Genomic DNA, 13,307 nt, shown 5'->3' on the forward strand with positions numbered 1-13,307 from the left:
CATATGTAACAAGCTGGGACTATATGATATATACTCACCAGCTTGAGGGGGAGTGTTAGAGTCGGCTGTAGAAGGGTAGTATAGGCATTTTACATTAAGTTATATGTTAAATGTAATTATGAGTAGATCTTAAGTTAGCTGATGTGTCTCTCACTTAAGTGAGGGCATAAGGGTAATTCTGATTTGTTTAGAAAGATATAAATAAAGTCTGGTCGACTAGAGAAGATAGATATTTCTCTCTAGTTCGACTAGAACAGTTATTATTATTATTATTATTATTATCTGAAATTCTATCAGAATTAAATTGACTCAAATCACATGAATCTTATGAATCATAAGAGAGTTGAAAATGACATTGAAGAAGAGGAAATTATGGATGGGATAATCAAAGAAATGATAATTGATGAAACACATACAATTCAGATTTATTTTAAGTTAGAGGAAATTGTGAATAGAGAAATGGTAGTGAGTAAAATATTGGGTTTGTTCTTTTTTGGGGGTGAAGAGTTTTCAAGGTATTTAAAGAGCTGGAGGAAAAAGGTTGGGAAAGGACAGATTGAATAAAGAAGCAGTCGGGTTCAAGTTAGGGATCAAAGAGTTTCAAGAAAGACTGAAATCTTCTGAAGTTGTAGAGCATGCTGACAAAGAGGGTGGAGAGGGGGTTGCAAATAAGATTTTTGAGAAGAATGCAGTTTTGGAGTTAGAGAGGATTAATGCAAATTTTAAGGAGCCAAAGGAACATAATAGGACTCCTAATGGAGTAAGATATTTTAGAAGTCAGAAGAGTCACTAGACAGTTCAGGTCTCAAAAGTTTTCACCAGGCTGAAAGGGGTTTTGGGGTTGGACCTATCAAGAGGGCGAAAAGAACAAGGAAGATCTCTAAGAAAAGTGAAGAAATTTTGGTTCAAGCCAGAGTAGAAGCTAAGTTATTGAGTAGAGTTTGTCTTGGTGCTAACTTGGGGTCGAGTGTTGTGAGATTGTTGGCTTTATGTTGTCTGTTGGGGTTTGTTTTTTGTTTTTGGTTTGGTCAGGAGGTTTGGCTGTTAAGTTGTTGGGTTGAAGTTTCATTAGGGTTGGTTGGGTCTTGGTGTTTGTTTGGTTGTAATTGGTTTTGTTTTGTTTTGTTTTATGGATAGGAATGGTTTCTGGATTTTTTTTTTGGTTGGTGAAGTGGAGGGCTTGATGTTGGGTGGAGGTTGAGTGTAAGGTGTTTATTTCTTCTCTTGGGTGACTTTTCGTCTCTGTTCTTGTAACTTCTTTTTTATTTTAATGAAATGTTATTTTACTACAAGAAAGCAACTTTAAGATATTTAAGAAAAGGATTCAGATGTAAGATTCGAAACAAAGCCCTTGGGATCCATGATTTGAATGAATCATATATTATGTCGAAAATTATAAGATTTAGCATATGATTCTGGTCAAAAGATATGACAGGAAAATATGGCTGAATAAATTTTATTCTACTTGCTGCTTCTACTTATTTCTTAAGTTTATATAGAGGCAGAATCCTGGTTTCACCATGATTATAGTATTACATTTTATACTTTCTTCCCCATTTATCCTTATCTGATATGATTTGATATTGGAGTTCAGTTTTTATTTATTAAATTCTGCTCTCTGTACTGACAATGATTTGTTACTGGATGACTTGGAATCAGGTCTTTCAATTATCCAAGAATGCAATCCTGATGCTATTCTCCTGGCGCATGAAAATACCATGCATCGCATTAAAGGTTGTGACTATTCTCATCAGATTTACCCTGAATTACTTGTGATGATTTTGGATAAAATTTCCAGATTGATTCTAAAATCTCTTGAATAATATTTATATTCTTTATGAGGAGTTTCAATTTGAAACACAATCTTGAGCTCCATAACCCCACACTGGAAGTAAATATTCTATCCAAGCAGGATGAACAGAAAATAGATGTGCCAACTGGCACCTTTGGCTTATTAGGAGCATTCTACTTGCACCTAAAAATGGTAGAGAACCACTCCCAAACACTGTCAACAAATGAGCATGGAATTAGTAGGTGATGGATATATTCTCTACTTGTCTTTCAAAGAACACAGAGCTTTATACACATTAATTTTAGAGTGATAAACCTCTCAACAGAAGGCTCTAATTTTGGGTGGGATTTAGATTCTCCAAATTTCTTTTATCAGAAATGGCTGTACTGTGATTGGCCAAGGGAGAGAGTTTTAAAAAGAGGCATATTAAAAAAGACCCTGAGGAAGAGTTAGTCCAAATTGTATGCTCATAAGATGGAATGCACCCTTTAGAGAGTTGTCTAAATTCAGAGCAATAGCCCTGATCAAGAAGACATTTCAAAGTGAGAAACTGGCTTGACTTTATAAGATGAGATGGAAACAAGTGGGGAAAAATATTTAAAGTTCTGTCTTCCCAAAATTTGGTTAGGTTCTTTAAGAAAACAATATAACAAATATTACACAAAAAGAGAGGAAGCAAATCTGATATCACTTTCCAAGGAGAGTCCAACATTGCTTTCGTAGACAGGCCAACATTCCAAGTTTCTGACCATTATAGCTTGCAGCTCATTTATGCTAACCACCTTATCATGCCATAGCTTGTCAGTACTCAGTATCCAGTGAAAATCTCCAGTCATTTTCCCAATAAAGCTGAGCCTTTTTTGATTGGTCCCAGTGGAGCTGAATTTTTATACACAGCCCCCCTTTGTTTTTCCTTTTGTTGAATCACCATTTTCCAATTTATCAAATGATCCCTCTTGGTCTCTTCCGGCTCCCACAAGAAGCCCCACATGATAACCTCTCTACAATCGGATCTCTGATATCCCACCTAACGGAAGGCAAGGATTTCTAAGGCCACTGTGTTGCGGAATAACCTAGATGAATGTCTACCTCCCAACCTCTTTCTCCCCCATATTAACCACCAGATGTATAACTCTTGTCAAGATTAATGTAAAGTTTGATATTCTCTCAAAATATGTTACTCAGAGTTGCAAGATCCCTACCCTCCTCATTTTTGAATCATTGACAAAACAACATTATGTCATCAACAAATTGTGAGTTATCCTTGTCTTATTCTTGACAATCGTTCACCCTTCAATTAAACCATAATTGTTGGCCTTCAAGATCAATCTGCTATAAGGGTGGAAAGAAAGAGGTAAAGGGCCTTTTGTCTCAAACCCTGCTTTGCTGGAAAAAGTCCTTTACAATCCCATTTTACCTGTGAATAGTGATACATCTTCATACATCCCATGATCCACATTATCCAGTTGACGCCAAACCTACACTTCTCTAAAACCTCCCTTTGGAATGACCTGTCCACATTATTTTAGGCTTTCTCCAAGTTAAGTTCACAAGCTTCTCCTTTGCCTTTAGACTTCCTCATTTCATTTCCTCCTGGCATTCATTGGTAATCAAGCTTTGGTTAGTGATTTGTCTTCTTTTAAGAAAAGGTCCTTGGATATTTTCTGCCATCTTATAGTGATATTTCTTTACTTACAAAAAAAGAAAGAAGATAGAGCTCCAAGGAGCTTCAGTCCTTTGCTTCTGCCATTTACTGCTGATGGGGTTCAGGAAATAAAGAGCAGGAAAGGTTGATTAAAAAAATTAAAGAGTTGGAATAAATCAAAATAAAATGAAGCAACACTTATAGTTTTTGAGGAAATTGCATTATATTGTTATCCAACCATCTTCTCAACATATCTTCCCTAGGAATGCAATGATGGTAACTCTCAAAATTGAGCTTCCAATAATGAGCCCAAGAAGGTAACATGGGCACCAAATATATGGGTCTACCACTCTACCTAGCGGTTAAATCAAGGTTCAAAGTATTGGGAATGCAAGGTGTATGGAAAGGTAATTTTAAGAGACGTATCAAGATACGCTTTGGGAACGTATAGATACGAACAAAAAATCAAGATTCGCATGGATACACTAGAAAATTCAAAAAATCTTTAAAAAATATGAACAATAATAAAAATGAGTTTTATGTGATTATAACTAATTTATTTAAACATAAAAAATCATTCTTTATTGATTTATATGAAGTATTGGGATATAATTAGTAACCATTGAAAAATAATAGAACTAAAATGTATGTGTATACATACTAATATTTATTAGTTAATATTTTTTTTGAAGTCATTTATTAGTTAATATTTATTATATATAGGTTTAGATGATATTAATTATGTATACAAATTAATATATTCCTTAATTTTTAATAAATAAATTTAACTTGTATCCATCTTATTATTATATAAATATTAATAATCAAATTTATAGCATTTGTTGGGAAACATCCACCAAGGCAAGAAAGATTACTTTAAGTATAAAAAAACATGTTTTAATAAGTAATTGAGGTTGGCATAATGGTTAATTAATTAGTGTTGCAAGCAAATGACTTGGGTTCAAAACTTCTTACCCTTGGTTTGTGATTTTTAACAAGTTATTTGACTTAAATAACATTTAATGACATATTAAATGCTGTAATTAAAGGTAACTTAAATGAGCATTTAATTAAATTATATTAGCATTTAGTGACGTCTCAGACTTTAAGGCTTAATTAAAATTGATATTAATGAGAGAGAAGATATAAATTAAATTTAAATTTAAAAAGGAGAGGGAAATTAAATTCGGCTGATACATAATGCATATCTGATTGTTTCGGGTATGTATTGGCATGTTTCGGATTGTATCGGCCGATACATACCCAAAACGGACCGATACAAGGCCGGTACGAACCTGTATCGGTTCGATATGGATGAAAAAATACGAAACCATTTAATTAGACATGTTCCGTGTATCGGAACTCTTCCGAAACGATACGTATCGGCCGATACGTTACGAAATTTAAAACCTTGGGTTAAATTATAAAATTATAAAAAATTAGTAATTTGTCCTGTTAATACAATTTACTTAATTTTTGCTGGTTTTAGAAGCTTGTTAGCCCAGATCCAAGTTTTTGCTGTCAATTCCTTTATAGTTACGTCACATTGTTACCTGGATATGGAAAATGCACAATTTAACAAGGATTGAAGTGCCTGACATAGTACAACATTCATGCATTAAGTGTTAAACTTAACTACTGAAATCATGACTCTCAGTTGTCATTCCCAAAATAGAAAGGCACATTTCCATTGAATTATTAAGCATTGCAATTCAAGTTATAAGTTGTAATTTTATGTTAATTTTTGCAGATGATTGGTCTCTTGGTTATACCCCAATTTCAGGAGGGGAAGAGCTTTGTATTGGTGGTGAAAGATTGAAAGTCATTTTTGCTCCGGTATCAAACTTTCCATTTTGTTCTTATGTTTGTGTGTGGCTTGCAATCTTTAGCATTTGCATCTTGGGTGCATCATCAATTATTGAATTGACAGTTCATTGTAATTGATTGGTTCCTTAATTAACAGATCTTGTATATGGGGATGGACCCCTTATTTTCTTTTTGTCATGAATATGCTCATTTTCTTTACTTATTAGAATAACAAATAAATAATGATAAATCATTTGCATATGCATAAATGTTTTTGAGCAGATAAAAAATTTTTATTAACAGAAAAAGAGAGGGATGCAGAATTATAAACATAGGACATTCTAACCTTGCTTCAACTTCAAGAAGTTCCATGCAAAATTCTCAACCCAAGCAAAGACAGCAACTGGCACTTGGGCTCCAAAAAACCAAGAACCACTAGCACAGGTGACAGGATGCTACCCTGCCCCCTTCTGAATGACAAAGAGCTTGGGTATCTGATTATTGCCTTTGTCTGCCTTCTCTCTTGTACTTATTGAAACTTCCATTCAATATTTTTCCTTCCTTTTCCTACAGCCATAGGTGATGCCTGCTGCAAAAAAGGTGTATCATTTAAGAACAATTATTCCATTCTTTTGAGTTTTGACAAGTGAATGGAAAGATACATTAAAATAAAGAAGGGGCATACTTCATATCCCATTTATTTAGATGTGGGGTGGCTTAACAGTGATGCATATAAGTTGGTTTATTATTGGTGTATCAGCTAATAGTTAGTAATATAGGAATGAAAATTTGCATGGAGCTGGATCCTGCTGGTATGGGTTTCAGAATTTGAAATGAGTTTGAGGTTTCTAGTTCTGTGAGCCTGAATGAATAGGACTTCAAGACTCAACATATAGTCTTTAACTTTTAATAAATTTAGTAATATATTTTTATGTTATATAAATAATGGAATGCTTATTGAAAAAGAAAGAGTTAAATATAGAAGCACAGATCAATGCAAACAACACTAAGAAAATAAAATAATTTGTAATTGACTCTACTAAATTATCAAGTATTAAACATTCAGAGTTTGTCTAAATTTTATCTTAAGAATCTAAGGTTCTTTAGTCACATATTACAGGTTCAACCAAACTAAAAAGGAAGAAGAGTTTCCTTAAGGCCCCATTTGTTTTTTTGGGAAGCGCCATTTACCCGTGTTCTTTTGATCAAAATTGTTTCCCGTGTAAGTTAAACAATGACCATTTTTACCCATAAAATGTCATTATTAGAAGGGACAATTTTGTCCCATAACATTTTGGCAACTTTCCCCCCAGGTGGGAAAGTGACTTACCCACCTGGGAGATGGGTATCGCTTGCCCATCTCAGTGATACCAAGGGAAAAGCAATTTACTGTGGGACCCACAATTTTACCCGTCTCCATTTACCGAAAAACAAAGGAACCTAAGTATCTTGCCATTGGTAGTGTCCATGCTTGTCTAACAAGAGTAGGACTCCATTTTGAAGTGTCCATGTAAGATAGAATAACTAAAGCTTGCTATTTATCTATGGCATGTAGCTTTGATCCATAATTAAGTACTGTCTAGTTTAATCTTCACATGGTGGATAGAATGGTATTAAATATTAATATATAATGAACCTCCTAGATCCTTTAAGGATGTTTTAATTGAGTTGGGATGCAGAAATTCTTTAGTTTGGTGAGCTGATTCAAGTTGAAGTTTTTCATCTTCTTCCTTTTCTAGATAGCAATGAGATATAGAATGGTCACACTGTTTCTAAACCTCCAACATTTTCTGTTAAAGCTATATAGCTAGTTCTTATACAAAAGATTAGGGCATGTTGGATTGTTGGGGAACAATCCTGAAGATTACTTATTACCAATAATTTACACCAAAAAAGATGAATGATTAGGTTTTTATCCCCACATGTTTGACCTATGCAAGAATATGATGAAACCATTAACTACATGTTCAGCTCTTGTTCCTATGCTACTGATGGATATGGCACTAAACAGAACAGAATGGAAAAAGCTCACTTTCTACCATATCCATTGGTAGCATAGGAACAAGAGCTGAAAGGGTGGTTTTTGGAGATTACAACATTTTTTGGAAGAAATAGATATCAACGTATATGTATCCCAGAAGGAAAAAGAGGTTGGGGTTGGAGACTGTTGGCTCAGAAGCTTCAAAGTTTTTTGGAGCTGAAGGATGGTGATTTGGCTATCTACAAGTTTCCAACATTCATTGAAAGAGAACCTTCTAAGCTCCCCATCGTGAGTCCTTGGATTGAAGGAGAGACTGAGTGCCATGAGCAAGAGAACCCAGCAACTTTCCATGGAGGCTAATAGGCAAGAGGATTTGCAGCATCAAATTTTGGTGGCTAGCCTAGGAAAGATTCACAGGTTAGTACTGGAAAACAATTTTAGAGGCTGGGAAAGAAAGTTGATCGTTAAGGCTGAGAACAAGCTTCCTAACTGGAAATTGATTGTAGAGGCTATTATGAAGAAACTACAAGTTTCCTCTGGGGTTTCAGTTTTTCCCATTGATGACAGAAGAGCCATTCTGGATACAGGGTCGAAAACGATTAACTTTAGGTCGATGGAGATTGAAATGGGGGTGGTGGTACTAGAAAAAATGGCCGTTCTCTTGCAACAAGGTGGCGGTAGTGGCCAGAGCTTTTGAGATATTGTTGTTTGGCCTACCTTTCACTCTATGGAAGAAAGCTTCCTTTGAAAGGATTGCGCAGGTTCTGGGGTGATTTCTTTTAGAAGTTGATGTGTCTGTTTTGCGAGCAGCGAAGATGAAGATCACTGGAATTTTGCTGTAGGATGTTCCTTGGACGATCTACATTCTTGCCAACGGTCTATGCACCAAAGTCTGGTTGGTCACGGAATTTGAAATGTTGCTATGGAGGAATGGGTAGGAGGTTGAAGAAGATGCTGATCTGGAAACAAAGAATACGCATGGAGACAGAGGAGAGGAGGAGTTTGTTACCATTAAGGATGTGTGGTCCTTGGAAGGAGAGCAGCTGAAAGTTGGGGCCCAACTCGAGGCAGGTCTTGAAAATGAGAATAATGCAAACCTCCCTAGAGAAAACTTTAATTTGATGAGTGAGAATAACTATAAAAGAGTAACTAGGGGTGGGGCCTGATTACTGAAATCCATTTCGGATGAGGACTTAATCCGTGATAGGTCGATGTTTGGGAGAGTCGGGGATCCAATTAACTCGTCCCCAGTGGTGGAGGCGTTAGCCCAGGTTATGAGCCCAGACAAGAACTCAAATGGGTGTGAGAATTTGGGCTCATGTGAATTGCTAAAAAGGCACACGGCCCACTTTATGGATAACAATAACAGTATATCATCATCCCTGTTTACCCAGTTTGATACTTTGGTTGAATACAAACTTCTCGCCCAGACAGAGCTCTGAGTGAAGTTCATACTTTGAAAACAAGTTGTAGTGATAGTAGAGAGACCAGTTGGCAAAGGAAAGGTATAGTGCCTAAGAAATCGAATTTAGGCCCTAACAAATTAACTTTTAAAAGAAGCAGATTGTATGGAAGCCTCCAACGCCAGAGGTTATAAAGAGAAGGGGGGAGGAGTGGGTCTGGGTGATGGCCAAGTATGATAAGAGCGGTAAGAAGAGGTATGTGGGAGGAACAATGGATTGGCTTGTGGATGGCCAGATTTCTTCTGTGGAAAACGATCTTGGGAGACATCTACATGCTGCAAGCGAGCCTGCAGTGAATTTTAACACTTCTGAGAATGGGACTGTAGATGTGGAATCTCAAGATCTGGGGTTCGTGTCAGAAATTACAGATCCGTTGACCCTTGAGGAGAATGTCCTTAAGGGGTCTGGGGGTTGGAGGAGAAAGAGGAGGATGGGAGGGATTGCTACAGCCAAAGGATAAAACTGAAGAGGAAAATGTGACCGAGGAAGAAGAGACTATAACTGTTGGTGGAGCTGAAGGTGGAAAAGATGAGAGTCATTCCAATGGCCACTGTTGCTTTGAGGAGGTGATGGTTGGAAAGCTGGGTGTAGACTTGGGTCAAAGAAACAAGATTGAGGAAAAGGAGAAGGAGCTGGCTAATGAGGTGACTACTAAAGGATTGCGCAGCACAAGAACTCATAATGTTGTGCATGTGATGAAAAATTTTTCTAGGCTGAAACTAGGTCTGGTAGGGAGAGGTCCTACAAAGAACTCCAAACGGGTTTACAAGAGAAAGGTGGGAAAGGCAATACGACAGCTGAAAGCGATCAAAAGGGGTCTACGAAGCAGGATCAATCATCGGATTTCCACTTAGGGAAGGAGCAACTAGTTAACAAGGCGAGTGCTGATGGTCCTGATCCGGGAGAGAACTTGCTGTTATGAACTAGCGATAAGAAGGGTGCTGATTCAGGCTGCGGGACTCTTCAGAAATTAGTGGGTAGAGAGGCCACAATTGGAAAAAGCCTGGGCTTTTTTTTGGGGGGGGGGTGGTGAGAAATTTGACAGAAAGGCCTTTGAGGAGTTTAAGAGGAAAAAGAGAGATGAGAAGCTGAATAAAAAAGCTGGTTTGGAAGGAGACAAGGTTTGGGACAAGGAGGATACTGGGCAAGAAGGCGATCTTGTTGATGAAGAGTGAGGCTTTGTTTTTTGTGCTAAGTAGAGGCATAGTTGGTCCAAGGGTCTGGTGGTTGGTGGTCTCAGCTCAAAGGGTTCCATTGTCTTTCCTAGGGATGATTGCTGTTCTCTGGTAGAGTTTGGCTTTGGTTTATTGTGGCTGTGGGTTTGATCTGGGTTTGCTTTTATCTCTGTAGGGGTTTTTGGTTATGTCTCTCTCTCTCGAGTGATACCTTATCACCTTTCTTTTGTATTCCTTTTCCTTTTAATGAAATTTTCTTTATCCTTCAGAAAAAAAATAACAGGATTCATGTAGCCAACCCCGTATAGTTGGGATAAGGCTTAAATGATGATGATGATGTTCCTATGCTACTTATGCCTGATTGCCTGTTATTATCTCATGTTTGACACCAGGTGGAACCCCCATTAAATCTAATGGGCCTATTTGAGCCATTCTTTCCCTTGCCTAAACAAAAAGTAGAATGATCATGTGGAGATGAACCATGGCAACAATGCTTTGCATCCTATGGGAAGATGCAGATATGAACATCTTCAAATTTAAAAAAAGGTGGAAGGTAATTTTTTCCTAGACTTGGTGACCATGGGTGGCTCATTGGATATTTACTAGGGAGGAGTTTAGATGATTGCAAATCATTGCTTCTTTTCCCTGGTAACAGTCTATGATCTGGGACTTCTTCTCAGAGGATAAAGTACAACTCAATATGATCTGCTTCCTTGGGGCCATAGCTGTCAAGGTGTTGCCTAGGTGTCCAACTCAACACCTTGGTTTATACCAAAAAAGTGCCTCTCTAGGGGACTAGGCACCGGCCTAGGCAACAGAAATCACAAGGCTGGTGCCTTATTGTAACATTCAAGGTTCAAAATATCGATACATCCGATATGCCGGTAGAGGCGTATCGGAGTGTATTGGTAGCTGTTTCTTTATTTTTTTAGTTTTTTTTTCAAATCTGGTTCAGAGGGGTCGGTTTATCCGTCCACCCCCTGATCTGGTCAAGACCCTGAAACACCCCCTGTAGGGGTGTATCGGCCGATACGACCTGATATGTATCGATATTTTGAACCTTGGTAATATTATTACTATGCACCAAAGGCACCTATCCTGAACACCTTGACTTATAACAGAGAGGTGCCTGTCTAGGTGACTAGGTCTCAGCCTAGGCAACAGAAATCTCAAGGCTGGTGCTTTATTATAACATTATTACTATGGTTGCATCTTATTAGCATGTGTAGAGACATTCTATTATACATCATATGTATCACTTATGCTTTGTTTTAAGGTTTTACTATAGAAATTTAAAAGATCCAAGGGTTTTGAAAAGTGAAAAAGAAAGAAGAGAGAAAGATAAAAGAGGTTTTTTTTAATCTTCCTCTCTTCTTTTGGTGATGTAATAGCCTTTTGGTCTTCAATTAAGTGTTACCTTGCCTTCTTCAAAAAAGAAAAAAAGAAAAACACAAAGTAGAGCCTTTAAGTAGCACGGTTCCATTTTGTGGAGGATTCCCCCACTTACAGAGATCTCTTGACATGTTTTTCTTTGTTTTTTTTTTTTCATCCTCAAGGAATTTAGAGATTTTTTTACTAAGAAGGTTTAGGATATTTTACCTGAAAAAGCATTGCTTTAAAGTAGCATGGTCTGGTTTATGGAGGATGGCCCTGTTTAAAGACATGATTATCTTGACATTTTTTCTTTTGATTTTTTCATCCTCAAGGAATTTAAGGGTGCTGGTTTTCTTGAGTTTCATACTAATTGAGATTTTGCAATTAAAGGTGATATGTTTGGGTTACTCTAAGCCTCAAGTTCCCTCTTTTTGTATTGTTACCTGTTTCATTTCATTTGCCCTTCTTTATCCATTTATAGGGCCTCTTTAGATGCCTCTTTCTTGTCCTTTTTGTATTGTATTGATATTTACCCCTTTATTCTTTTTAATGAGCCTTATGGAAAGAAAAAGAAAAAGAAAGTATTGAAATGATGGGTAATGTTCTTGCTTTTCAACTTCTCCTAGATTCTCCAGCGCCAGTTTCATCCTTAGTTTTTCAAAAATAAGCGTGTAAAATATTTTTAATTATTCATAAAAAAAAAGGTTGGTTCATGGACTTAAATAGAGAATTGTTGAAACAATGTTCACGAAATCTAATGATACTTATCACTGATTAATCTTCTCCCCTCTTGTCTCTAGCACTTCAGATTATTTCTTTACTCTTAATGGGTGTAGGTGGACTCTATTTTTTTGGTAATAAAATAAAGTTTTATTAGAAAAAGAAGAAAGATGCAAGGAAGGTGGCCAGAAGTCACCTTCTGGTCATCAAGGTGTAGGTGGACTCATCAGGGTGATGTACAAACCATCTTTAAAAGCTTTTTCTTCAGTCCTCACAAGAGAGGAAAGGTAATGTGACAATGTACTAGGTCAGCTTTTTTGTAGTTGATTTGGGAGGAAAGAAATGCAAGAGTTTTCTTGGAAAAATCACAAAGGAAAGAGGTTATTATTGAAAATATTTTGATAAAAGTGGCTCATTGACTCAAAACTAGGGAATATTCCCTACCAATGACATCTTGAGAGGCTGGCTCAATGTGGCAAACTCATTGATGTTGAGATCCTTTGTGAAGATGAATTGGGGTCCTTCACCTCTCAGTCAAATGCAGCATGGGAAATCCTGACAATTGGGGTGTTGAAAGAACAATGTTGGAACATATAATAGCAGTATTCTTAGGACCTATAGGAGTGAGGGACTCAACTAGGAGTTTGGATCTGCTGACCACAACACATTGCTGGCCACATTCATCCAGCCACACAATGGGGACATCGTCTATATAAAGTACAAGAGATGTTTCTGATGTGCAGCTGGATGAATGTGACCGGCAATGTGTTGTGGTCAGCAGATCCGGACTCCTCAACAAGGGCAGAATTGCTAGCTGTACTCCAAGGACTAAAATTGGCAATTACTGAATGTTAGAGATTTGGTAATAGAAGGTGACTCATGGGTTGTGGTAATAGAAGGCAACTCATGCTAGAGATGGCAATGTTGGAACTATAATAGCAGTATTTCTTAGGACCTATATGAGTGAGGAACTCAACGAAGGGCAGAACAGAGTTTCTAACTGTACTCCAAGGACTAAAGTTGACAATTACTGAATGTTAGAGATGTGGTAATAGAGGGCGACTCATGGGTTGTAGTGAGATGGTTCAAAAGTAGAAGTCAAGGACCATTGCAGTATTGGTGTATATTAAGGAAAATCAATCACTTGAGTATGGAACTGGATGCTTGGTAGTTGGTTTCCAAGATCAGCTAATAGTTTGGCAGACAACTTGACCAAACAATGGGTAAATAGGGAGCAGCTATTTTGGGGGATTATAGCACTTTCTGGTACAGCTATTTTTGTTGTGGGGTTAAGCACTTAGTGGTGGCTTAATTGATTCAAGGAATACTTTGCTAGTACAGATTACAGATA

The 13,307-nt window shown here is 37.1% G+C and overlaps 1 protein-coding gene across 3 annotated transcripts in view; it reads left to right on the top strand.

Moving 5' to 3' along the window:
• The window catches only part of LOC148863685 (Metallo-hydrolase/oxidoreductase superfamily protein), an 82,576-nt gene that overhangs the window by 53,991 nt on the left and 15,278 nt on the right, over nucleotides 1-13,307 (top strand). For all 3 annotated transcript variants that reach the window (XM_088978603.1, XM_088978604.1, XM_088978602.1), the window contains exons 6-7: nucleotides 1,660-1,734; nucleotides 5,188-5,273. In XM_088978603.1, coding sequence (XP_088834729.1) covers nucleotides 1,660-1,734; nucleotides 5,188-5,273 — 161 coding nt within the window. The remainder of the gene's footprint in view (nucleotides 1-1,659; nucleotides 1,735-5,187; nucleotides 5,274-13,307) is intronic.

This window comes from Nelumbo lutea, chromosome 3, assembly GCF_056320005.1.
Source record: "Nelumbo lutea isolate HS-2025 chromosome 3, American lotus-T2T, whole genome shotgun sequence".
NCBI classification, from domain to species: domain Eukaryota; kingdom Viridiplantae; phylum Streptophyta; class Magnoliopsida; order Proteales; family Nelumbonaceae; genus Nelumbo; species Nelumbo lutea.